Raw genomic sequence first — 27,849 nt, forward strand, 5'->3', positions numbered from 1 at the left:
TGTTAAGAATTTGAAAGGGAAGTAGGATACCCTGAAATGGAAAGTTAAAGAAAAAAGAAACTACCTATTTAGAGAAATGTAAAAAGCAAAATGCATAGTGTACCATACAGAGATGTTGAATGACCATGGTGTGTCGTGCATGTGAAACTGCTGTGACATTGTGTGCCAGCTATACTCAAGTGAAAAAATTAAAGCAAAATAAAAAATAATAGAAATGAGAGTGGACATTAGACAAAGAACATAATATTAGAGAATCCCAGTTGAAACATGAATAAATATTTTGTGTGTCCTTTTCACCATCATATCATTTCCATCAATACTTTTTCTGTAATATATTTCAGTAAGTATATATTTATACAGATTCATTTCTTTTACTTAGCTGTCATAGTGACTGGGGTCCAGGAATAATAGCAGGCTTTCAGAAGCCCAACAGGTCATCCTCTATAGGTTTCCAGAAAAAGGCTCCTCTCTGGTTCACTTGAGTGCCTGGAGTTACTTAATCTAAAATAGGAAGGTTGTTGGGGCACCTGGGTGGCTCAGTTGGTTGAACGTCTGACCTCAGCACAAATCATGATCTCATGGTTCATGGGTTCAAGCCCCGCGTGGGGCTCTGTGCTGACAGCGCAGAGCCTGGAGCCTTCTTTGGATTCTGTGTTCCCTTTTCTCTCTGCCCCTCCCCCCGCTCACCTCTGTCTCTCTCAAAAATAAAAACATTAAAAAATATTTTTTTAAATAGGAAGGTTATATATGTGATAAACTCTGTCTTCTGTGTTCATTACCTTATTCTGCATCAGATAGCTAGTCTGTAAACAGTGAGTTGATCACTGGTTGGTTGGTCATTTGGATATGTTGGTCACTAAAGAAATTGAAAAATTGTGAGAAATAGGAAAATTGGAAAGAAGAGGGTGTAAAATTTAGAAAGTGATAATTTAATTTAGGATGAGATAGGAGGAAACGATTATATGAGAAGTAAAAAGAATCCAAGTTAGTTTAAAATACAGAGGAGAAGGGATAAGATCTTAAAATGAATGTACAGAAAATGGGAATGCGTGGGAAGTCATACATTTTACCTTGTCTAGGAGGTATTGAATCACTATCAGAGCAATTAGTAGGATAATGGATTTAAACTTGGTTTAGCCTTTTCTACCCTGTTTTTATTTTCCTTTTTTTTTTTTTTTAACTTGAGAGACAGAACAATAGAGAAAGCACGAGTGGAGGAGGGGCAGGTAGAGAGAGAAAGAGAGAGAGAGAGACTCCCAAGCAGGCTCCACTCTGTCAACGTAGAGCCCAATGTGGGGCTCGATCCCACGAACCATGAGATGATGGCCTGAGCTGAAATCCTGCGTCAGACACACAACTGACTGAGCCACCCAGCACCCCATCTTTCTGTTTTTAAAAGATGTATCGTGTAATTTGTTGGACGAGACTCCTTCAGAAACAGGTTTTATGTAGTTTTTCGTGTAATCATAAAATAATATCCTGAAGGTGAAAAAGAAAGGTAATAATGCTTTTCTTTGGGGGTGGGGCATTATTCTAGGCATAGCCCTTTTATACCTGCAGCTGTACCGGGTCACATGTGACCAGACCTACCTGCTCCGATCCCTGGATTATGTAAAGAGAACACTTCGGAATCTAAATGGCCGCAGGGTCACTTTCCTGTGTGGAGATGCTGGACCCCTTGCAGTAGGAGCTGTGGTGTATCATAAACTCAAAAGTGATTGTGAGTCCCAGGAATGCATCACAAAGTGAGTTTTTAAAACTGGAAGTATTTTCTCTAAATTCTCAATTCAAGGTGTTGCTGTAGAAAGATATTCAAAAAGGAAATTATTTTTTAATTCATCTCTTGTTGCAAACAGGCCTTTCCAAGAAGTGAAGAGGTTATATATTAATTGGAACATAAAGATAAGATCACATGTCTCCTTTCTATCCAAGCCTGTGTCTGCCTTCATTTGGGGAGCAATAAACATGTTACTTCATGTTACTTTAATCTTTTCTTAAGTAATCTTGGTTGCCTTCATTGCATGAAAATTAGCGTCTATGCCTTAGGTTCGCTATCATAACTAAGTTATTTTTAGGTTCAATTGTTTTGGAACAATTAGTGTAAAACTTTTATTGCACCTAAAATAATTGGTTTATATTCTCTTTTGAAGAGGGAGAAATCAGGGCCTACGCCCGTGGTCTGGTGGAGTGTGTGGCACATGCTAGTTGGTTGATGTTTTCTGAAAGACAGAATGACTCAAGCTAGTTCCCAAGCATTGACTACATTTTAGTACTCTTTTCTTTTAAATTTTAAATCATTCTGGATTTTAAAATTGAATATCATCCCTTACATCATTTAGACTAGATGTAAAGGTAGACTTTTTTTTTTTATTTTATTTATTCTGAGACAGAGCAGGAGAGGGGCAGAGAGAGAGGGGGAGAGAGAGTCCCAAGCATGGTCTGCAGGGTTAGCACAGAGCCTGATGAGGGGCTTGAACTCAGGAACTGTGATACCGTGACCTGGGCCAAAGTCGGGTGCTTAACTGACTGAGCCCCCCCCAGGCGTCCCTAAAGGTAGATATTTTGAACCGAAGGGTGTTTTGTTATTAATTTGATATCTGAGAGAGAAATTAGTGTAGTGGAAAAGTTTTGGTTGTTTGGGTGGGGTGGGTTTGTTTTTTTTTTTTTTTTAGTATGTTGTAAAATCGGTTTTAAATTTAAAGTAACAGGTAATTCCTAAAGTGATGGGATTATTGACAGTTTCAGGAAGAGGTATCTCAGACACTATCCGGGAAAACAGAATTTTTCTTGTTGGGTAGACTTCTGCAGCTCCAGAAGACGATTGTGTGCCGAGATTCGGACCTTCCCGATGAGCTGCTCTATGGACGGGCAGGTTATCTGTACGCCTTACTCTACCTGAACACGGAGATCGGCCCGGGCACCGTGTGTGAGTCAGCTATTAAAGAGGTACAGTGGGGTTGCCGGCAACGGTGGGTGCGCGCTCCTGTCTACCATCCCAGCCTGTCAGCACAGAGCAGCATTAGTGGCTGGACTCTGCTTCTGGGTAGCAGTAATTTCTTAAGGGGTGTCATAAAATCACTGAATAGTTCCTCTTTTTCCTTTCTAGGTACGTTTTGTAAAAATCTGTCCTCTTAGGCCACTATTAATTCACCTGTTTTTACTAGAACCAAACAACAGCATCTCTCAAAAGATAGGATGTTTTTTTCTGGTGATGAGGTATCTGAACTGGTTAGGCAGTCCTGGGAATATGGCTAAGGATCCAGGTTCTTCTGTCCTGTTCTGCCATGTCCTAGGGGCAGGCCCTTATCTGCAAGACCCAAGCTACTTGAGCAGCAAAGCAGCTTGTTTTTTAAGGCCACAATCTAGAGGTTGTCTGCTTCACTCCTGCTCACACTTCACTGCCAGAACTTGTTCAGAGGACCGTGTCTGTCTGTAGCTCAGAGCCCAGGTGCCCAGCGAAAACTTGGAGCACCGTTACCAAAAGTATGAGGGGAGAGAGGATATGAGGAAACAGTTTGTGTCTTTGCCATGTAGTCATTACAGGTATGGTATTCTTTGGATTTAACTAAAACCCTGCATGCCGGGCATTTCATTAGCCGTTCATAAATAAGGCCAGTTCCTCCAGCCTTTCCTGGAAGATGTAGGGCCGGTCTTTTGGAGAAAACATTGCAGTTACAAGGCAACTAAGCAGTCTGGGAAAGTTCTTTTAGGAAGTTTTTCTAGATTCCAGTGAACTGTTCACGCAAAGAACTTTTAATTTCTTGGTTTGACTCCCTGATGTCTTTTTCTACTCTGAGATTGTCTTCTGATTTCTCTCTGCCTCTATTTATTAATTTATAAAGTAAAGATAACAGTGGTGCTATTCACTGCTTACAGATTTTTGGATTAAGTAATCTGCGTAAAGACATGTTGTTAATTAGACAAAAACAAGATACTTAACGCTGTCTTCGTAATCTCCATAGGTAGTCAGTGCCATTATTGAATCAGGTAAGACCCTGTCAAGAGAAGAAAGGAAGGCTGAGCGCTGTCCACTGTTGTATCAGTGGCACAGGAAGCAGTATGTTGGAGCAGCCCACGGCATGGCTGGAATCTACTACATGTTAATGCAGGTAAATAGGAATACTCTGGAATACCAGTACAGTGACTACAGTATAAAATATTTGATCGGATGGGAAATGGGGCCTGAAATGTTAGTGTAAATCCAGCAGACTGAAATTAAATAAGGATCCTACACTGAATCATGGATATTTATGCTCTGCTTCATGAACCCCAAGCAGTGAAGTCCAAGAGTGTGCGTCCTGCATGCACTTTTGTACTGGGTTAGTGAGGTGCCTGCTGCCTGCATTTTTCTTCTATGTCTTTCTGCTCATTGTAGTAGGAACTCTTTGAATGGAGGGAAGCAGAAAGAGCCTCCAGCATCCAGACTGGGCAGAGACTTTCTCATGTTCAGATACCCCCAACTTGCTGTCAGTTGTGTTCTAAATTTTCAACTAGTTTACTGTTGTCGCAATGATCTGGTCTCTCAATCATCCGTGACATCTGCTGAATTAAATACTCACTTCCATCAGGCAGGCAGAGACCCCACCCCAAATATTGCTTCAGCCTGCTTCCAGCCCCATGGCCTGGACCTCCCTTCCCCACTGTAGACACAGCCTACTTTTTTTTCTTTAATTAAACCTTTCTTTATCTACCACACCCATAAAAGAGTAGTTAATTAATGCTGAAAATCGTGAAGCTGGTAAGTCAAGGAGCATGGATTATTAGAATTTAGATCTTTTTAACTAAAAATCTTTATACTTCTTTTTAAAAATTTTACTTCACATCCTTTTTGAAAGCCTACTCCATCATGGGGCACCTGGTGGCTCAGTCGGTTAAGCATCCAACTTTGGCTTAGGTCATGATCACACAGTTTGTGAGTTCGAGCCCCATGTCGGGCTCTATGCTGACAGCTTGGAACCTGGAGCCCTGCTTCGGATTCTGTTTCCTTCTCCCTTTGCCCCTCCCCTGCTGACACTATTCTCTTTCTCAAAAATTAAAAAATTTTTTTTCAAAAACTTTATCACTAAAGGAAATTCATATTTAAACAGGGCTAAACCCCCATTTTCTGGTAACTAGTTGTTGTTGTTTATTCTAGAAAAATAAAACATATACTCCAATTCGTGAATTTTCTTTATAGTGCAGACACGTGTTTCCAAAGTCACTAAAATTGCATTTCATTTAAAAATAGCACTGCTATTCTGGGAAGTTGGTGATTTGTGTGTGTTTTCTGTTTCCCCAGAAAAATGTTTTGACACTAGCTTTTGAAACTTTTCTTCTTAAGTGACACCCTTATGGGAATCATAACCATATGAAAACCACACCAATAAGACATCACTTAGTTTAGATTGAGGTGTCTAGGTTAATTTTGTTAGATAATAAGGGTTTCCTTGAGAGAAACACAGGTCACAAAATTGTCCCCTTGTCTGCTTTTAAAGTGAAGAACATGGCACCATTATTTACCCAGAATTCTGTATGGAAATTAGCGTCGGTTTTCTTGTAGCAATCTCCTAAGCAGCTGTGTGCCAAAGCTCGCTCACAAGGGCCAGGTACACGCGGCTCTTCCCCCACCACCCCTGCATTTAGTGTCAGTCTACCGTGCAGCCGTGGGTCAGTGTGGCGGTGGAAGGTTCTCCCATGCAGTTTCATTTGGAAGGCTGTCACAACAGTACACACAAAAACTTTTAAAACATGACTGAAACTCCACTTTCAAGATGGCAGAATAAACACATTTCTCCTCTTGAAAATCATCCCAAAACAACAAGGACAACAATAAACCAGAAACCTAACTTCCTTGATGAGACTAGGACACATCTGGAGCCCCAGACTACAAATGTGTAGACTGAGAGTAGATGAAAGAATGGCAGGTGACCAGGCAGGACAGAGCAAGATCACACATAGGTGTCTGAAGAAGAGGATGCCAGCAAGAAGCAAGCTGGTTTGTCCTGTAAAACCCAGCACTCAGGAACTTAATGTGCCGTTACTACCAAAGACCGAGAGACGCATGTATGTGGGGCATGGTGTTTGGGCAGCGAGGGGGCTTCTTTGAAAACTTTATACAGAGCAGTTGGACTTCTGCCGATAAGATCACCCTGCACAGTGACTGGCCCTCCCCTAACTCCTACTGGAGACAAAAGGAAATGGCCTGGAGAAACCGAACCAGATCTTTCAATTCAAGAAAGCCGGTGTAGAGGACAGTTGAAGTGAAGCGTAGAACTGAACACAGGGGGCTTGGCTGGATGTCTTCAGGGTGTGAGGGGAGACCTCCCTGTCCCCACGGCCAGCATCACGCACTACCGCCTCTCTTACCCGTTGGCATCACTGCCTTCACCTCATGAGGGGGGTTGAAGTGGGATGTTTTGGTTGTTTTTGGAGAAACCGCTCAGGTAAAGGTCTACAGATACAGGTGTTTCAAAGTTCCCACTAAAAATGTTAGCTAACTGTCTCTGATGGTTAATACTGTGTTTCAGTTTGGCTGGGCCAAAGTGTCCAGGTATGTGGTCAGACATTCTTCTGGATGTTTCTATGATGGTATTTGGGGTGAGATTTACATTTAAATGGTGTAGGGGCGCCTGGGTGGCTCAGTTGGTTAAGCATCGACTTCGTTTCGGGTCATGATCTCACCATTTATGAGTTCGAGCCCCACATCTGGCTCAAATTCTGTGTCTCCCCCTCTCTCTGCCCCTCTCCCACTCACTCACTCACTCTCTCTCTCTCTCTCTCTGTCTCTCAAAAATAAACATTAAAAAAAAATTGAATGGTGTTAGAACGTAAGGGGAGGGATGGTAAAGTACCCCCCAACTGAGAAGGCAGAAAACAAAGTAGGCCACTCCATGGAGTTTACACAGACTTTTCTTCAGGGTACATTACTGACGAGGGTCGGGGTGGGTGGGGGGGAGTGTCAGTAGGGGATGATCCATGGCACCTGCATAATTATTTTCTGCAAAGTCCAGACCTTAGTCCGTAGATTTTGTGGAGGGAGGGGACATGCAGAAGAGTGTTGCAGTGAGATCAGAGGGTTTGCACACACCTCAAAGGGCTTGCACACACCTAATGTGCATCTACCCTTTAGTGAGATCTCAGGGCCACACCTGTGCATCAGGAAGGGGAAAGACTGTGTTATCTCTGACAGACTCCTGGGAGGCCAAAACAGGCTTCCCCCATCCTTGCCGCAGCAGTTATTTCTAAGGCATGTATATTAATCTCCAAGTGGCCCAGAATACACGGCCACAAGAGAGGTCCCTGAGCAAACGTGAACAAGATGGAGTCGGTGTTGTTGGCACTCTTACGAATGCATGGACTTCTTCTAGTAAAGAAGTTTGCCCTCCGCAGTGTGGGTGGGCCTCATTCAGTCAGGTAAAGGCCTACCCTGAGCGAGAGGGAATTCTCCAGCAGACGGCCTTCGGACTGTCTTCAACATCAAAAAAATTTGAAACAAAAGGTCTATCCAAGTCTTAAATAACCAGATAATTGAATTAATTTTAATTTTAGATGCTCCTCAGTATTCCAGGTAATCGGTGCTTTATTATACTAGCTACAGTACAAAGGCTTAAAAAACACATAAGGAAAAAGAAATTAAATGTTTTGTTTTTATTTGTTTAAAGCCAGCAGCAAAAGTGGACCAAGAGACCTTGACAGAAATGGTGAAACCTAGTATTGATTACGTGCGCCACAAGAGATTCCGATCTGGGAATTACCCTTCGTCGTTAAGCAATGAGACCGATCGCTTGGTCCACTGGTGCCACGGTGCCCCGGGCGTCATCCACATGCTTACGCAGGCTTACAAGGTCAGTACTCCCATGTGTACCACAAGCATTTACTGTTCAGAGCTTCAGTTTTTCCACCAGGTTCTCAGTTAGATTTTGGCCAGCACATTTGATTGCAGACTAAAAGCTTTTTAGAATTAATGTTTTTACAAAATGAAGTCTCCCTGTTTCACTTGGTCACTCCTATGGTCGGAGCTATAAGTGTGTGTGTGTTGACAGCGATTATATTCACTTGTAAAAGAAAATCTAGCCAACGGCAGAGTAATGATTTTTATCCTGAGTGTGAATATCCAGTAAGGCAATAGGCACTATTATAACCAAATGCTTTTTTGTTTGACTTCCCATCATTTTATTTTCTTGCTTGAATAAGCCTTTATTGCTGGATGATGATGCTTATTCAGGGGCTTTTAAATTTGAGTTTAAAATTGTTATAAAATTATTCATAAGGGATGGGTGTGATGTTCAAAGTTTTACACATTTGGAATATTATCTGAAAATAGGCAGTACCTTTACTGATTTCTTCTGGTACTGTCCAGATGCATTTGGGCACAATATTAAGAATACATTTGATTTCTCTCCTGGACTAAGAATTATCTTCTAAGTTGAAAGCAAACAGTGCTGCTTCCTTGTTTTCTGGTGTTTTTTAAATGTGTTTTCTTAATATTTTATTACATAGAAGTTGAAATTACAAACAGCTTACTATATTCTATAACCCTTAAGTGTTTTGTCCTTTCTTGGAAAAAATAATGGATGTTCTCAGAGAAAAAATGTTTCCAAGCACGTTTTTTAGAAGACTTAACACATTTTATTACTTTTTTAATTTTTTATTTGAACATAGTTAACACACAATGTTGTATTCATTTCAGGTGTACAACATAGTGATTCCACAAGTCTATATGTTCTCCCAGGCTCACCACAAGTGCGGCTACCATCTGTCACCATACAACATTTTTATAGTATCTTGGACTCTATTCCTTAGGCTGTGCCTTTTATTCCTGTGACTTACCCCCCAGCTGGAAGCCCGTATCTCCTACTTTCACCCATGTTGCCCTTCGCCCCACCTCCTCCCCCTGGGCAACCATCAGTTCTCTGTATTTGCAGGTCTGATTCTGCTCTTTATTTTATTCATTTTTCTGTTTGGAGTCCACATACAAGTGAAATCATATGGTATTTGCCTTTCTCAGTCTGACTTATTTCACTTAGCACAATACCTTGTTGGTCCATCCATGTTGTCCCAGATGGCATGATTTCATCCTTTTATATGGCTGAGTAATATTCCATTATATATATTTTATATATATATATATATATATATATATATATATATATATATATATAAACACAAACATACCACATCTTTCTTATCCATTTGCGTATCACTGGGCACTTAGGTTGCTTCCATATCTTAGCTATTATAAATTTTTTTAAATGTTTTTATTTATTTTTGAGACAGAGACAGAGCATGAGCAGGAGCAGAGAGAGACACACACACACACACACAGAATCTGAAACAGGCTCCAGGCTCTGAGCTGTCAGCACAGAGCCCGATGCAAGGCTCGAACTCACGGACCGCAAGATCATGACCTGAGCCGGAGTCGGACGCTTAACCGACTTAACCAGGCACCCCTAATCACTTTTTTTTTTTAATTCTTTTTTCTGTGTAACTTTAAGTTTCAGATGGATTTATCTTTTGTCTTAGATTCATGTTTGATTTTGTTTGTTTGAAGTAGGCTCCGTGCACACCCTCTTAGCTATTATAAATAACGCTGCAATAGACATAGAGTACACATACCTTTTTGAATTAGTGTTTTTGTTTTCTTTGGGTAAATATTTAATAGTAGAATTATTGGATCATATGGTATCTCTATTTTAAAATTTTTGAGGAACCACCATACTGTTTTCCATAGTGGCTAAACCAATTTACATTCCCATCAGTAGTGTACAAGGTTTTTTCTTCTCTACATCCTCTCCAACATTTGTTATTTCTTGTCTTTTTGATTTTAGCCATTCTCACTGGTGTGAGGTGATATCTCGTTGTGGTTTTGATTTCTGTTTCCCTGATGATTTGTGATGTTGAGCATCTTTTCATTTGTGTGTTGGCAATCTGTATGTCTTCTTTGGAAGAATGTCTATTCAAATCCTCTGCCCTTTTTTTTTATAAGTTTATTTGTTGATTTTGAGAGAGAGAGCACAAGCAAGGAAGAGGCAGAGACAGAGGGAGAGAAAGAATCCCAAGCAGACTCTGTACTGTCAGCAGCAGAGCCCAACACAGGACTCAATCTTACAAACCATGAGATCATAACTGACTGAGCCACCCAGTTACACCCTCTGTGCGTTTTTTAATTGGATTGTAACCAATGCTTTTTTCATAATTTTATTTTTTAAATACATTTTTATTTATAATATTTGATGTTGGAGGTTGTTGCTCATATATCAAAGTATATGACAATAATCACAAAGATTGATTAGTGTTTTGGCAAAGTCCCTTAGTTTTGAGGAAGTAGATGGAATTAATGAAACAGAATTCACATTTCTACCTGAAAATAACAAGAGAACTGGTCTCTGAATCAGTTTTATTTTCCCCTTGTGACTAACTATGTATCTCTCATAATTTAGGCAATTTTTCAGAATCTTTTAGTCTCCCTACAATAGTAATAGCTAAAATATTCAAATAATATAAAATTCAGGTATGAGCATTCAAGAAAATAGAAAGGATATTTGGTTAAGAGCAAGGCACAATGAAATACACTTTGGAAATCAGACGAATTTAATGATTCGTCTTCTTAACTATTAATACCTCAGCCTTTAAATTAAAACAGAATTTTGTTCAAGTCACTGCCTCCCTATATTGGAGCTCTAGAGCAATCATTGGAACTTCAGTGACATAGAGCTAAGTTTATAATATTATAAATATCCAACCATAATATCTAAGTATATTGTTGACAAACAAGGACACTCTGATATTCAAAACAGATGTAGGACTTTGTTAAAATATGAAAGCTTTTGTTTGCCAGACTCCCTTTTCTCTTTCACATTAAAGGGGATAAACTGTAGAGGGGGGCGCTCCTGGTGGCCCATAGTCTTGGCTTCTGAGGGTCTCCCCCACCCCCACCCGAGCCAGTGGGAAGCAGTAATGAGGCGTCAGGGCTTCCAGCGGGGCCGTCATCCTGGGGAGGTCCATGTCTATTAGCCCTGCTGACCGTCACTACCATCCCTTTGCACCTGTGCTGGTCACACGTAGCAGAGCTCTGCTCCTGGTTGTGCCACAGGTGGCACAGACCCCCTGCTGCCTGTGCGGCTTTCACTCAGAATATCATTTGAATGCCTGTCCTTGCCCTGCTTATTCCAACACAGAAATTCCTGTCTTCTAGAAAGTGTGGAGCAAAACCCATTAAGATCCCATTCTTCATCACTAAAACTTAATTTTGTCCATTTACATCACCAGTCAAACATGAGGAGGGCGAGAAACACCAGAATCTTTTGGGGAAGAGGGCATCAATGACAACTTGAAAAGGCTTCTAGAACATAGTTTTACAATTAGGGGTAAAAATATATTTTCAGAGTCAGAGAGTAGAGGGTGAGATTTTTGTTTGGCCGAGGCAGAGGGTGGTGTGAGCAGGAGCGGGGTTGGAAGTGCAAAGCTAGAGAAACACAGCTCTAGGCACCATTTTCTCTCAGGTTTTTGTTAACTCAAGAGGGTCTGCATTCATTGAAGGGGTCTCAGAATTAGGAAGTGCTTACATTTTGTGTAATAAGTTTTCAACAGTTCTCATGCTGGCATGTCAACTCATAAGTTCTTCAAGAATGCTTATGAAAGCATAAGGCTTTCATGTATTTGAAAATGTATTAATATCCTTCACAAATGAAACTATAGGAGCACCTGGGTGTCTCAGTTGGTTCTATGTCCAACTCTTGATTTCGGTTCAGGTCATGATCTCATAGTTTCTGAGTTCAAGCCCAGCATCAGTGTCAGCGCTGACAGTGAGATTCTCTCTCTTTCCCTCTCTCTCTCTGTCCCTGCCCTGCTCACCTTTTCTCTCTCTCTCTCTCTCTCTCTCTCTCTCTCTCTCTCTCTCTCTGTCCCTCTGTCCCCCCTCCCTACCCACCCCTCAAAATAAATAAATAAACTTAAAAAAAACTATAAATTGAGTGGAGGCTCACTTAATTGTTTTCCCTTCCTATAGATGCTAATCAAGTTGCAGTGGGTAGTTGAGTGTACTCCACTTTGTATGAACATGTATTATTTGTTAATTTAAAATTCTATAGTAGTTTAGATGATCCTTGAAAAAAATGTCAGGGTCTTAACAATATGCTGTGTTAGGAATTTTATTAATTGCAAATGACTTTCTAACAAATTATGTTTGTAGACCCTATAGTGGAAGCTATTTTGCTGAATAGTTATAATCAGTTCTTGATTATCTGACAGTAAATTACAGGTAATGATAACAAATTCTACCTTCTTCTAACTACACATATGGACCCTCTGGTATTAGCAGTTTGTATGGATTCAGCCACTATAAACAAATGCCAACATTGGTCAGATGAAAATTGTATTTGGAAAGGTATTTACAAATATGATGCCAACAAAAACCATGTAAATCATACCAAAGTGGTATCAATGTAATGTTTCGATTTCACGCTCAAGTGTGAAACCACTATGCCTTCCCTGCTCCTGCACCTACGTGCTGGCACCGAAAACCCCAGAATAGAATTCTAGCAGAAATGCTCCCTGATGGTCAGCTATTGACCATGCATCAGAAAATGTTTTCATATAAACTGTGTTCCAGAGGCTCCTTTGTAAGTCGATTATTTGAAATATGGAATACTTACGGGTGCATATCAGACTCACCTGGAGAGATTCTTTCAAACTCTACCTCCTTCCTCAAGATCATGATACCTTCCTAAGTTTAAAAGTCACTTCCAGGGGCGCCTGGGTGGCGCAGTCGGTTAAGCGTCCGACTTCAGCCAGGTCACGATCTCGCGGTCCGTGAGTTCGAGCCCCGCATCAGGCTCTGGGCTGATGGCTCAGAGCCTGGAGCCTGTTTCCGATTCTGTGTCTCCCTCTCTCTCTGCCCCTCCCCTGTTCATGCTCTGTCTCTCTCTGTCCCAAAAATAAATAAACGTTGAAAAAAAAAATTAAAAAAAAAAAAAAAAAGTCACTTCCATAAACATAGCACAGTTTATTAATTTGTTTTCCAGTTTCACTTATTTTAATGAATAAGCTGCGATGAACACTTGTACAGGTCTTTGGGGCCAATACCTGGGAGTAGAATTGCTGATCAGAAAGTAGCTGCAGTTTGGTAAGAAACTGCCAAAGCTTTGCACAGAGTAATAGTTGCACCTTTTATAGTCCCATCAGCAGTGGAAGAGGGTTCTCCTCATCTTTGGCAACAGTTGGTATTCTAAGTCATTTTGATTTTATTCTGGTGGCTATTTCATTGTAGTTGTAATTTGCATCTTCCTAAAGATTAATGATGAGCAGATTTGCCTGTTCGTGGGTCATTTGTATGTCTTCCTTTGTTAAATTATGTCTTCATTTCTTTTTCCCATGTTGTTTTATTCTTTTATCTTTTTATTATTGGGCTGTAAGAATTCTCCATATCTTCTGTTACAAGTCTTTGTCAGGTTATATGGTTTGGAAATAATTTTATAGTTGACCTAATCATCATCTTTATGGTATCTCTTGATGAAGAGAGTTTTCGATTCTGATAAAGTCTGTGTTTTATCAAGTGTTTTTAATGGTAATTTCTTTTTGTGTCTTGTCTAAGAAATTGTTAAGCTAAAAAATAAAACAGCCAGTTATTTTACCAGCAAAATGAGCTTATTCAAGAACAGCAGAGAATTACATCCTGGCATGTGCAGGCTATGGCAAAACCACAGGCAAGTCCAACAAAGGAGAGAACCGTGTTATGGAGAAGGAGGAAGGGGGAGGACTTGTTTTGAATGTAAGTCCATTAGGAAAAAGCAAGAGTTCAAAGTGATGACAGTTTCTCATTGGCTGCGTTGCAGGGGTAGTCGATTTCTTATAGAAGATGTAATGAACCTTATTCCCTGTTGGGGCCTGTAATTGATGATTCTTTTCTGTTTCCTCTTCTGCTGGGGTCTGGAATTGACAAGCCTTCCTGAAAGGGACTCTAGTGCTGAGGCTTTTTCCCTTCTAACCTCCCAACTCCACTTTAGTGAGATTTCCCTTTATCAGTTGTCACAAAATTTTACTTACCCCCAGATTATACAGAGAATATTCTCCTACAAACTGCACAGATTTAGATTTTACATTTAGAACTATGAACTGTCTCCAGTTAACTTTTGTATGTTAACATGTATATTTTGTATATTAGGATTGTGCATATGAGGTAAGAAGAGTGGGTCTTTGCTTTTGCTTTTAATTTTTTTAATGTTTATTTTTGAGAGAGAGACAGAGACAGTGTGAGCAAGGGAAAAGCAGAGAGAGAGGGAGACACAGAGTCTGAAGCAGGCTTCAGGCTCCGAACTGTCAGCACAGAGCCCGATGCAGGGCTTGAACTCACGAACCCAAGATCATGACCTGAGCCGAATGAGCCGAATGCAGATGCTTAAGTGACTGACCCACCCAGGCAGCCCAAGAGAGGTTCTTTGTTTGTTAAGCATCAGGAAATCTGATTCTTTCTACACTGTTTATTGAAAAGACTTTTTCCCCCCCATCTGATTGACTTGGTGTCATTAATACGTATAAGAAGCCACTGAGGTGAGGAAATCGTATCCTTTTATAGTTGAGAAAACAGACCTAAGAAGTTCAGAGATTTGTCCAAGGCCACACAGAGCTGAGATTCCAACTCAGGCAGTCTGACCCCAGAGCCCACATCTCAAATGGCTTTCATGGGTTAGTCTTGCATCTGACTCTGGTGAACAGACTCTTGATCAGGAATAGTGAGTAACATGCAAATGACCCTCTCTTTTCCCTCCTCCTACCCTCTACAGACCCTGATTGACACAGTTCACCCTTTTTTTTTTTTTTGAGGTCACTACTAATCACTGACAAGTAGATGAATCCTATTTGCTACCCCTAAAAAGATCAGCTCTAATGACCTCCTTGCCTCTAATTCATTGCCCAAAACTCATTTGCAGTAGAATGGAATGAGGTGATAAGCAAGTGGAGATTACAGACAGCAGATTCCGAGGGAAGGACTATAGAAACAAAATTAATGAAATGTGAGGAGAAAGAGAAGACAGTTTAAAAGGGAATATGAGGAGGCAAAAAAACCAGCTTCCTCCTACCAGGCATTTGTCTTTGCTGAGCTCGTTTGTGTCTGTCCATATAAACCGCTAAGTGGAATCAGTGCCATTAAGTTCTGCAACCCAGGCATGTCTGCTCCAGCAGGAAGCTGTGTGCGGGTTTCCCTGTGATGGATCATGACAGATCTCGCCCTCCCAGATAGTGCCAAGCCATCAGGGTCTTACTGATAATGTGGCTGACCCAGGATGTTGAGTATTCGTCAAAACATCTTACCAAAGAGTTTCTGGTAGCTTTTTTTTTTTTAAGTTTATTTATTTTGAGAGAGAGACAGAGAGAGTGGGGAAGGGGCAGAGAGAGGGAGAGAGAGAATCCTAAGCAAACTCCACATGGTCCGCACAGAGCCCGATATGGGGCTCAAACCCACAAACCACAAGACCGTGACCTGAGCTGAGATCAAGAGCCAGGCGCTTAACCAACTGAGACACCCAGGTGCCCCATTTTTTTTTCTGACATCTTTTATTCTGATATTTTAAACTAAATTTTAGAATTACTTTTGCAGAAGCCTGAACTAGGAGGACAAGGGGAAGAGATGGGTAGATTGTGAGGTGCTGCACCATGGTGTTGCTGGGGGTGCTCATTTTACCCCAGGAGCCACTTCAGGTTTCCTAATGTTGTGTAATTTACTAACCAGAAAGGAAACTATTTTACTAACTTACCATTCAAAACATCTTTTTTTTTAAATTTTTTTAATGTTTGTTTATTTTTGAGAGAGAGAAAGAGAACACAAGCGGGGGAGGGGCAGAGAGGGAGGGAGACACAGAATCCGGAGCAGGCTCCAGGCTTGGAGCTATCAGCACAGAGCCCAACACGGGGCTCAAACCCACAGACTGCGAGATCATGACCTGAGCCAAAGTCAAACGCTTAACCCACTGAGCCACCCAGGCGCCCCTCAAAACATCTTTTTTAACACTGCTTTACTTTTCATTGCCCAGGTCTTTAAGGAGGAGAAATACCTGAAAGAAGCCATGGAGTGTAGTGATGTGATTTGGCAGCGAGGTTTGCTTCGCAAGGGCTATGGTATCTGCCATGGGACGGCTGGGAACGGCTATTCTTTCCTGTCCCTGTACCATCTCACACAGGACAAAAAGTATCTCTACCGAGCTTGCAAAGTAAGGAGCCTTTATGTAAACAACATTTGAACACTCGGGAAAGCGTACGCAAAATCCAAAAATACAGTTCCTCTCCTTTCTTAACCTGTTTCTCCCAACTCCACGGTCTCCCCTGCTTCTCCTGGCATAGCCATGCCCTAGCCTGTCTGTGCCCTGTTGACCCCTCTCTGGTTGCCTGGGAATCTTCTTTATTAGATTCCTGGTGAATTCATTGCAATGTCTTGTTTGTTGCCTTTTCACCAAGTGAAATCTCCGCTCTTAAATATGCTTCCTCTTAGTTTGCAGAGTGGTGTCTAGAATACGGAGCACATGGGTGCCGCATTCCTGACAGACCTTATTCTCTCTTTGAAGGTAAGAGCGAGCAAAAAAGCTAGGTTTAAATATGTGGGTGGGTGAATTTGGTCCCCCTGTCCCTGTGCACTGGTTCTAGTCCATTTATTCTTACTTGAATAATACCTCCACAACCATAAAATAACCTGAACCAAGTAGTTTGTTGCTGAAAATTATGAGTCTCTTTGCCTTACTTATTTTGTGTACCTGCGAATGTCCTTCAAGTATTTCTTGATCTTTTGTCAAGACTACATGCAGACAGAACATGGGATGTTTGCTAGTCAGTAATAGAAGAAATAATAAGTTTGCTCCTCTGCATTTCATCTGTTATATTGTGTACATATAATATTGATCTATTCACAGGAAACATGTTTAGTTATTTAAATACATTTAACTATTTTAGATATATAAATAAGTATGAATAATTGATATTAGTAACTCGACAGTATTAGCAGTTAGAAGTAGTTGTAGTTGGTAAAAATAATAGCGTACAGAAGAAAGTTCTGAAGAATGAGCAATGACAGGAAATCAAATACAATAATTCTGCTACAAGCTAGAGAATATAATTCAGGAAAACAAAATAGAAATCCTACGAAGAGGACTCCTACATTTTTTACATTTATTGTGTGTGTGTGTGTGTGTGTGTGTGTGAGAATTGGATAATTTATCATTTAAGCCACAGATATCAAAGGGCAAAGGATAAATTGATGATAACTTTTAATAACTTGTTGCTCTAAAAGGTACATCTTATATTAATTCCAAAGTAAACTTCAGAAGGTATAAATGATTGAATATTTTTTTAAATCAAATAATTGGTGTTGAATTTTGTCAAATGCTTTTTCTGCATCAGTTGATACGATTATGTGATTTTTTTTTCCTTCTTTAGCTTATTAACATCATGGATTATTAAATATTAAGCTAGCTTTGCATCTCTGGGATAAACCTCACTTGGTCTTTTTATATATTGCGGAATTGCATTTGCTAATATTTTGTTGAGGATTTTCACATCTATATTCGTGAGAGATATTGGCTTAGACTTTTCCTTTTTTGCACCATCTTTGTCTGGTTTTGGTATCAGAGTTAATTCCTAATAAACTGGTTTGAGAAATATCCTTTTCTGTTTTCTGGAAAAGACAGTGTATTAATTCATGGAAGAATTGGTGTTAATTCTAACTTAAATTATGGCGTAAAGATTTTTTGTTTGGGGAGTTTTTAAACTCTAAGTCCAGTTTATTCAGTAGTTTATAGGGCTGTTCAAGTTATCAATTTCATATTTGGTAAGTTTCAGCAGTTTGTGCTTTTGATACACTGCTCCACTTTACCTAGGACATTAAGTTTATGTGTGTAAAGCTGTGATAGTACTTCTTTATTATCCTCTTACGTCTGAATTGTCTGTAGTGAAATGCCCTGTTCTATTTCTGCTATTGGTAGTATTTTTTAATCACATATTAGAAATATGAGCAGAAAGTAGAGCATTTGCTCTTATCTTTCACAGGATAATATCCTTTTAATATTCAAAGAAATCATAATAAAAAAATAATTCTCAGAAAAGAATTTTAGTCTTTTACATCATAAAACGGCAGTGTATTTGCATCAGATACAATAGAGTTGATACCTGAACTCTAAATGGAGTTCATTCAAGTTTATTAATGGCAGCTAAAGCCCCAGGAGGTCGAAGTCTGAGTGTACAATTCCATAAAGGCTGGGAAGGTCTCCGATTCATCTGTTCCCCTGTGTCTCACAAGTGCCTGGCTGTAGGCTCTGCATAGATTCTTGTTGGATGGGTGGTAAGTAGTAACAGTGAATACGTGTGTGGAGACTACTAGGCTGAAAGGGATGCTGACATCCATGACCCCTTCTGGAACTTTCTCCGTCCCAAGTGCTCCATCTAGGTGAATCTGCTGCTCCCCCTCACCAAAACAAGAGAACAAAGGTCATCTCAGCCTGGCCACTCTAGAACCCTTCCTTCAAACAAAAACTTACAGGGAAGTCTGGGAACAACCGAAATGTAGGAAAACAGCCAATGACACACACAAAGCATGAATGAATTGCAAAATCATTGAGGCAAGAAGCCAGACACAACAGGCTATGTACTATGTGACTCCATTCACAGGATGTTCTGAAACAGGCCAAACCAGTCCACATCAGGGTTGATGGCAGGGACAGGCACTTCTGAGGGTGGTAATGGAAATTTCCACATCTCTTGATAGGAGTTTAGTTTACACGAGTGTATGCACATTTGTCAAAATTCAGAGTGAGTCCACTGAAGACTTGTGTGTTTCGTTGCATGTACATTTTACATCAAAAGAAGAACTATAAGCAAACAATAATCCAATTAAGGGAGGAATTTTTCTGTTGAAAAGGGACTTGAGGGGTCTGGAGACTGGAGCCAGCTAGCAGGCTTCCTCACCCACCCTCCATAGGTCAGTTGAAAGCCCAATGCTGGTGCAGACTGCAGTGATGATTTGGAGTGTGGATTTTGATGAAAATAAAGTTCATTTTCAAGTAGCATACATTTTAAAGTAGTACACACACACACACACACACACACACACACACACAGATATTACTCAGCCATCAAAAAGAATGAAATCTTTTCAATGACATGGATGGAGCTAGAGAGTATTATGCTAAGCAAAATAAGTCTGAGAAAGGCAAATACTGTATGATTTCATATGTGGAATTTAAGAAACAGAACAAAAAGAAAAAGAGAGAAACCAAGAAACAAATCTTCAACTATAGAGAATAAACAGATGGTTACCAGAGCGGAGCTGAGTCCGTGGCAGGGGGGTGAAGTAGGTGAAAGGGTTAAGAATACACGTTACTTTGATGAACCCAGAAATGTGTAGAGTTGTTGAATCACTGTATTGTACACCTAAAACTAATATAACACTATGTTAACTACACTGGAATTAAAATTAAAAACTTAAAAAAATTAACATTCTTAAAACTTAAAGAAGATATGAAATGCAGCCTTTTGTTTGAAATAAGAATAAAGCTGTGAGAGAGGGAGTTTTATGGTTAAAATAGCACACTGGCAGCACCCATAACTTTTTTGATTTGTTCTGTGCGCTCATCATAAAGTTTCAAGATACAGGATTAAAACCCAGAACCCAATTTTTAGGAAAGGTAAGGCAGGGAAGAAAACTGGTATCATTGCCTGCTGGGTGCTGATATAAGGATTTTTGAGGTAAACTGTTTTCTGGTTTTTTTATGAAGTCATCTGTAAAATCCTCAGCGCCTTTTCCGACATCCCTCCAGCCCCTGGTAAAGGAAATGATTAAGGGCCACTTTCTTTCAGACTCTACCCTCATGCCCTTTCCTAAAAGGATCTACATTTTACATTGCAGGCATGGCTGGGGCGATTCACTTTCTCTCCGACATCCTGGTACCAGAGACATCACGGTTTCCAGCATTTGAACTTGCCCCTTCGCAGAGGGATAAAAAGATGCAGTGAGACCGCTAAGACACCTACCTGTTTGGACCAAAAGCCAGATTGCTTAGTGCCTGACACAGAGCCAACTGTGAATCCTGAAGAAGGCAAAACAAAAAAAAAGAGAAGCAAACACCTTCACAGGCACCCCCTTCGTTGCAGAGACCCTCAAGTTAGAGCATGAACGACAGAAACCATCCCTTTGGCGTTTTGTAACAGTGTTCCCCTCACTGGTGTCAAATATGAATTCTTCGCGTCCAGCCTTGTGTAGCATTTGCATGTTTCTGGTGTTTGTTGTCTGCAAATGTAAGTTGTTCTAAACAGAAAGCCCTTCTCTTTCCGTGAGCCCGGAGCTGACCGCACACGAGGGTACGGCAGCGGCCACTTCTCTGTATATAATATTTAAAGTGAGGTGTCTTGTGTACTGACAGGGAATAGTCAGGTAGTATGTCTCTCATCTATCAGAAAGAATCTCTAAGGTGACATCCTAGTGCTACTTCTTCAGCATTTTCCATGAGAACCTTTCAGACAAGCATGAAGGAAAGACCACTCCAAAAATTGAAAAGCAACCAAATAAAAGGGGTTTTGCTGGAATGGTTGGGGACAGGGGTTGAGCCTTTGCGCAAGGTGCTTGAACGCTCCCTCTTTGTGTTTTGTGTTCACCCTTTGTGCTTTTAAGAGGCCAGAGGGCATGCATTGCTGGCCAGCTGGGGCTCCCTATTCCCAGCAGGGGTTTCCGGCTCCCACGTGAAGTTCCAGAGGCTCCTTACAATCCCAAGCAGTGGATGCCTGGGGAGTGGACTTCATGATAATCAGAGAACATTCAAGGGAAGCCTTTTCGTGACCATGTTGTAAATCAAACAGCAATGACTAAGCATTGGCAATTCTAGATTTGGTTTATATTAAAACAGACTGCACCTCAATTTTATCAGCATTATAACTTATTATAAGTTCCGTGGATACAATTCCAGATGGTGATAAGTGGAAAGATACTCAGCTGTTCCCATGTCCCTGCAATTAAACTTATTTCAAAATTCGGTAACTTATCACAGTGTAAATTTGGGAGGAGTAGTCATTTTTTGCACACTTTTGGGTGATTGAAATCTCACATTTGATGAAATATATTAACCATAAAAGGCCTAGTCTGCATTTATGCATATGGGAAACATAGTGTTCTAACCAAGAAAATGACGGTGTTTGTCTGACATGTTTTATCTTAAAAAAAAAAAAAAATGGGCATTCATTTCGATTACTGTACCCTAAATAATTCTGTCATGTGGATTTCAGTTTTTAGAAGACTTTTGTCATCACAATACGAGTAGCCTAGGACTTCTACATACTTCTCGTCTTGTGAGCTGAGGCATGGATTGTAAAAGACTAAAAGCAGGTTTCTCTGGTCATCTGGTCCCGGTCTGTAAGGGACCGTAATCATTTATCAGCCCTCATGTCCACTCCTTTCATAAAGGAGCATGAATATCCACGTAGAAGACAAATCTCCTTCATGCATATGCAATTCTCGGAATGTTGCTGAGCCTTGTTTGTGGGGCCGGCACCCTAACATGACCTTCAGTTTCTAGATGATGCCTCATGGGTCCCTTCATTGCAGATACTTGTTTCTAACCCATGACTGTTTTCTCTCAAACTAGGTGGATGGCTTCCATGAGTATAAACCCTCATGGTTCTATTTTTACCAACTCCCTGGGCCTGCTCAGGAACTTCTCAGGCACAGTATGCTGTCCTGAATGAGTTGAGGGGGACTATCTGGTAGGAGAGCTCACCACCAGGTATCACAGCCCAGCCAAACAACCCTCCTTCCCACCCACCTCACCCAAACCGCACACACAGAGCTTACGAGGTCTGGCCTGCCTCGTTCATGGCGGCACTCAGGGCTTCAGCTGTAAGCTCTGTCAGGGGAAGCCAGCGGGACCGCACAGGGGCTGTGCCTGTCTCAGCCAGAGGGAGTGCATGGAAGTCCTGGTTCTGGCCACGTGTCTCCAGACCAGAAACAGCAAGGGTGACTCACCTGGGCATCCCACCAGGTCTGAAAAATAAGCACGAGGCTTCTTTCTGACTAATGTACTGAGGGAAAGATAAAATACTTGTGGAATAAACGGAGATTTTATTTACGGTTTTTTCTTTTTTAACCCAGCTGGGTTGACACCTTCCTACTTACCCACTAGATGTTCACAGATGTGCAGCTCTGTGACTCCACATCAGCCCACTTCCTGGCGTCTGGCACGTAGCTGCTGCCTGAGGACAGTTCCAGCTCTTGGTCCCTGAAGGCGGAAGAGTGATGGCATCCACGCCAAGGAGCAGAGGACTCACAGAAGTCAGTTTAATAGATGTAGGTCTGAATTTAGATCTCAAAACATCTCACAATGATTTCTTGATTTCTTTGTGTCCTTCAAAATGTGTCTGAGTTGAAACAACTATGTGTATGCACAATACCATTTTAAAATTTGGAAGAAAAAATAGTTGATGTTGGAAAAAGTGTGTGGGGTTCTTTGGTTTTGTTAGTAAAGACAGTTTTGTGATGATGACTGGTGGGATCTTCATTTGTTTTCACCTCTTCTCTGCATTTAAGGGTGACGGTTACGAGCATTGGTCACCAGTCTGAAGATTTCACTGTTGACTTAAAAATGTGGCGGGTGCCCACCTTACGATGTGCTGAATAATTCACTGGGATGATTGCTGAAGGTCTCTACACATGCATTCTTTTCCTATCCCAAGGCCCTCTGAAACCTGGGCAGTGATGGTAAGAGCAGCATCTATGTGGCTGGCATAGTGTGACAGGCCTTTGCACTCACGTCCTTAATGGTGACAACACTGCAGGTGGGGGGCACTATTACTATGACTGTTTCACAGGTGAGAAAGCCGACAGCCTTGCCCAGGGTAACAGTCAGAATGGAGGACGCGCAGATGGTTGTCACCAGTGGTCACACTCTGACTTGCACTCAACGTCCCTTCCCCTAAGTGCCCCAGGCAGAAAGGAGGAAATTGACACCTGGGGGGAGAGACCTTGGTCAGGATCACGTGACTGGGAAATGGAGCAGCCAGGCCTCCTCCGTCCTCATCATCTGCTCCTCCCTCACCGCCTTCTGGGCCACGTGGGGGACTCTGACCCTGCCTCCTGCGTACTGCTTTTGACGTCTGTTACTTCATTTGCCGAATTCATAAAAGCAGTGATCCAGGTTTAAAGCCCAGGTTCCCTAAACATTTTTACGGACTGTCCTTAGGCCCTCCCAGGCTCTTTGCTGCAGCTTGGAGAGGCCCTTCCTTCCAAGGGCCTCAAGTCAGGCATGAGGCCAGGCTTGTTGTGGGGATGGGACCGTGGTGGTTTTGAGGTATCTAAGGGCCCATTAAATTGTGTGAATTTCCTGTGCATACGCCTATGAATATCTGGAGAGGCAGCTGCTAGTTTTCACCAGGCTTTCAAGGTGGTCTTTGACCCCAAAAGGTAATGGTGTCAGGTTCTGGATTAAAGAATGCGTGCTAGCAAGCTGGGCTTCAAGTAGGGAGCAGGGATGCTGTGGAAGACTGGCGTGGCAGGGGTGTCTGGAATCAGGAGCCACCCCATCCAGTTAGGAAGACCCCTGTCGCAGCGGGTGATGCCACCTCCAGTCTCAATTTTTCCATATGTCATAAGGAGAGCCGGATGTCAATTTTCGAAATGGCTGTCACCTCCTGATGCCTGTCAGCCTGCTGTTGAACTGGACCATGGCCCTGGAAGGCTGTGTTGAATCATTGCCTCCTGATCAGCGTGAAGTTACAGCCTCCTTCAAGGACCCATTTTACCAAGACTGGCTTCCTAGAGTTAGATCGCTAGAAGCACCAGTGATCCCAGATGGCTTGGGCTATAATGAGGGCCAATCTGCTTCACAAATATTACCACACCCATTTCCTTATCCACTTGGGAGACAGGAGGCTTGAGTCCTTCTTTCAGCACGTGTTTATTATACACCCACAGTGTGCCAGGCATTGTGCTAAGTGCTGAGCGTGAACTGACAAACAGTCATGGGTCCTGTCCTCATGAGGTTCACAGTCCTGCTTGATGAACACCTATTGGGAGGGAGTAGCCTTGAGCTCAGACTCGGGAGGCCCTCCCTTAACAGATGTCAGACAGTTCCTCTGCAGTGGGGGGTGGGGGCAATAAGCCTGGTTGAAGAATCCCGTGTGCATTTTCCAGGAAATAGCAGGAGGGGACCACAGGTAGATGAGCAACCCAGCCTTGCAATGTGACACCCTCTGGCATGAAGATGAGGCTGATCTCTGCCATCAAGGGGCATATGTAGTGGAGATTAAGAATCTGAATGCCTGTGTTTAGCTCTGAGCTCAACCACTTGTGAACTTGAACGAGAACTTGCCTGAGGCTCAAGGGTTTTTTGTTTGTTTTGTTTTGTTTTCCCAGAAATCCAGGACAATAATCAGGACAGCCTCATTTTGTTGGTGGGAGGATTAAAATGAAATAACAAGTGGAGAAAGTGTCTAGCTCATGTATGTGCTCTGTTGGGGAAAGTGAAGGTATTGGTGCAGTGCTCTTATGTGAGGACATAGGCTCACCTCCTAAGTAACAGAATGAAAACCCAGATCTGTCCAGTTCCAAAATTCCATGCCTCATGACAGCTCAGTGTCACTGCTGTGCCTGGCAATCTGGAGCTTCCAGCCAGCTGTATGTGTGTGCGTGTGTGTGTGTGTGTGTGTGTGTGCACGCACGTGCACAAACCTCACTGCCCAAGGTCTATCAAGGGGAGGAAGAACCATAGGAGCAAGAAGGAATGAAGCCACAATTTCAGACTTATGAAAAATCTGAACGTTTAGAGAGGTTGTGTTCTCCATGTCTCTGGTCTATTCTTTATTTAGCGACCTAGTGACCCACAGAGATCTTCCGGATCTATACTAGGTAGACTCTTGTGGCCTTCCTAGGATCATCTACCAGAAGCAGTGCCAGTCACATGTCAGTAGGGACCTCACCCCACTCTTTCAAGTATTGCCCAGGAATAAAACATGTACCAAGTAACATAATCACACTTCCTCCCATAATCATGTAAATACTCCCAACAGTTCCAAGAACTGATGAGGCCAGCTTTGCAAACCATTTCTTTACAGAGGCCATAAGAGAAGTTGTCAATGCCCTATCAGCTATTGGGAACTAACAGGGGGATAAGGGCCCAAGGAGCCCTGAGTCTCTCCAGTAGCAGGAAGGAGGGCCACATTCCCTCTTGGCAATTGGGCTAAATGTTCTGGGACCTCACGTGCCTGAAAGTTGCCTTTGTTCTGCACTGACACTTAAATTACAGATTCTTACGGGGCCCCTGGGTGGCTCAGTCAGGTAAGCTTCCGACTTCGGCTCAGGTCATGATCTCACAGTTTGTGAGTTCAAGCCCCGCATCCGGCTCTGTGCTGACAGCTCAGAGCCTGGAGCCTGTTTCAGATTCTGTGTCTCCCTCTCTCTCTGACCCTCCCCCATTCATGCTCTGTGTCTCTCTGTCTCAAAAATAAATAAACGTTAAAAAGTTAAAAAAAATTACAGATTCTTATAGAATTCTGGACTAAAAATCACTTTCCTGCTGAAATTTCAAGGCATGGCTGCACTGTCTTCTAGCTTCCAGTGTTGTGTCTGAGAATTTTGTAGCCATTGTGATCCGTGTTCCTTTATACTTAATTTTGTGTTTTGTATGTAATAATTTTTCAAGTTACAGGTTTTTTTGTTTTTTGTGTTTTTTTTTTCCTCTCTGGCATGATGAGCCAGTCCTGGGTTCTTGATGGGCCCTTCCGGTCTGGAAACTCATGTCTTTCAATTCTAGGAACTTTTCTTGAGTTATTTCTTAATGTTTTTCCCCCTCTCATGTACTTGTCTTTTTCTTGAATACCTGTTATTTGGGTATTAAACCTCCGATGATGATCCCTAACTTTTTTTCTATTTCATACCCCTTTGTATTATTGTCTTACTTCCCAAGAGATTTCAACTCTGTTTTCTAATTCTTCTATTGAGTCTTTCATTTCTTTATGTCCATGAGTTTGTCTCATTCTTACGGTATCTTATATATATATTGTCTTCTTATTTCTTGGCCACAATATCTTATCTCTCTGAGGATGTTAATTTATTCCACAAATAGTCATTAAGAGCTTCTTCAACACCACACACACTATTCTAGGCACCTGGAATCCAACAGTGAACAAAGATGCTTACCTTCTAGGGTTTGCAGTTCAGCAGAGAGAGATAAGCAATGAACATAAATAGGCAAATCATCTCACATATGAAGGTAATAATACAGAAAAAAGAAAACAATAAGAGGGACTGACGGTGGCTGAGAGAAGACAGATTACTGTTTTAAACAGGATGATCAGAGTAAGACTGGAGACAGTGACATTTAAGCCAATACATGAAGAAAGTAAGGAAGTTGGCCAGATAACTGTGGGAGAGCACCCAGACAGAAATCCTACTGGTGCAAAGGCCCTCACATGGGTGCATGCCACTCACATTCATGGAGAGGCAGAAAAGCCTGGTTGGAATGGAGTGAATGAGAGGACAGAGGAAGGCTAGGCCTGGAAGGGCATTCTTAGGAGTTCAGCTCTCATTCTGGTTGATGTAGAGAGCCATTGGAGAGTTTTGAGCAAAAGAAGGACATTATCTGGTTTGTGTTTTAAAGGGATCATTCTGGGAGAATGCAGCATAGCACGGAAACCAGAAGACTAGCCCAGGAAAGAAATGATGTACCAGGTAGCTCACCCTGGTACAGTTAAGAGCAGTGGGGTTGGTGAGAAGTGGTCAGAATCTAAATGTACCTTGAAGGGTCAATAGAATTCCCTATCATCAGGAGCGCCTGGGTGGCTCAGTCGGTTGAGCGTCCGACTTCAGCTCAGGTCAGGATCTCACGGTTCATGAGTTCGAGCCCCTCATTGGGCTCCCTGCTGTCAGTGCAGAGCCCACTTTGGGTCCTCTGTCTCCCTCTTTCTGTGCTCCTTTCCTACTCACACTCTCTCTCCCTCTTTCAAAAATAAACATTAAAAAAAATTCCCATAATCAGGTGAAGAATAGAAAAGACTAGACAAAGATAGCTCCAAAGTGTTTGTCCCAAGCAACCGGAAGGGGGGAGTTGCTAGAAGCTGAAATGTGGAGGATGTCAGGCAGGAAGATGAGGGCTCAGTCCTATTGAGTTTGAGATGACAAACATGGAACATCTGGAGTTGAGAGAGAAATCTAGGGTGGAACTGTCACTTTGAGACATATCAATGTTACTGAAAGCCATGGGGCTGGATGAGCTCACCCAAGAAGTGAGGATAAAGAGAAGAGAGAAGCAGCCAAAGACAGAGCTTTGAGCCACACCAGCACTAAGAAGTTGGGAGAGGAGAAAGAACCAACCAAAGAGGGTGAGAAGAAGCAGTCACTGGGGTAGGGAGCATGTTTTCCAGGAAGCTGGGGAGAACGGATATGTATGCAGAAGGATGTGAATAGCTGACCCAGATACTTCTGATAAGTAAGAGAAAGACCAAGAATTGACCATTAGATTCAGTAGCTGAGAGGTCATTGGTGAATATGTCAAGAATATAAGCAATCCTTTAAAGCAGTTTTGTTGCAAAAGAGAGGAAAGAAATGGAGCCATAGTTGATGAGAGAGAGAAGATCAAGAAAAAACTTTTTATTTATTTTTTTATGTTTTTGAGAGAAAGTCCACACAAGCAGGGGAGTGGGGCGGAAGGAGAGAAAGAGAATCTTAAGCAGGCTCCATGCTCAGCATGGAACCTGATGCAGGGCTCACTCCCATGATCCTGAGATCATGACCTGAGCCAAAAATAGGAGTCAGACGCTCAACCAACTGAGCCACTGAGGTGTCCCTAAAACTTTTTTTTTAAGTTCAAAAAAATAATAGCATGTTTGTAAATTGATGGGTGTGAACCTGTG

The 27,849-nt window shown here is 41.9% G+C and overlaps 1 protein-coding gene across 1 annotated transcript in view; it reads left to right on the plus strand.

The window, feature by feature from the left end:
• The window catches only part of LANCL2 (LanC like glutathione S-transferase 2), a 60,217-nt gene extending 37,730 nt beyond the window's left edge, over window positions 1-22,487 (plus strand). The window contains exons 3-9 of the mRNA XM_047834752.1: window positions 1,538-1,745; window positions 2,799-2,946; window positions 3,963-4,109; window positions 7,641-7,823; window positions 16,008-16,184; window positions 16,463-16,535; window positions 19,865-22,487. Of these exons, the coding sequence (XP_047690708.1) occupies window positions 1,538-1,745; window positions 2,799-2,946; window positions 3,963-4,109; window positions 7,641-7,823; window positions 16,008-16,184; window positions 16,463-16,535; window positions 19,865-19,971 (1,043 nt within the window). The 3' untranslated portion in view covers window positions 19,972-22,487. The remainder of the gene's footprint in view (window positions 1-1,537; window positions 1,746-2,798; window positions 2,947-3,962; window positions 4,110-7,640; window positions 7,824-16,007; window positions 16,185-16,462; window positions 16,536-19,864) is intronic.
• The last annotated feature ends 5,362 nt before the right edge of the window (window positions 22,488-27,849 follow it).

Source organism: Prionailurus viverrinus, chromosome A2, assembly GCF_022837055.1.
Source record: "Prionailurus viverrinus isolate Anna chromosome A2, UM_Priviv_1.0, whole genome shotgun sequence".
In the NCBI taxonomy this organism is placed as follows: Eukaryota; Metazoa; Chordata; class Mammalia; order Carnivora; family Felidae; genus Prionailurus; species Prionailurus viverrinus.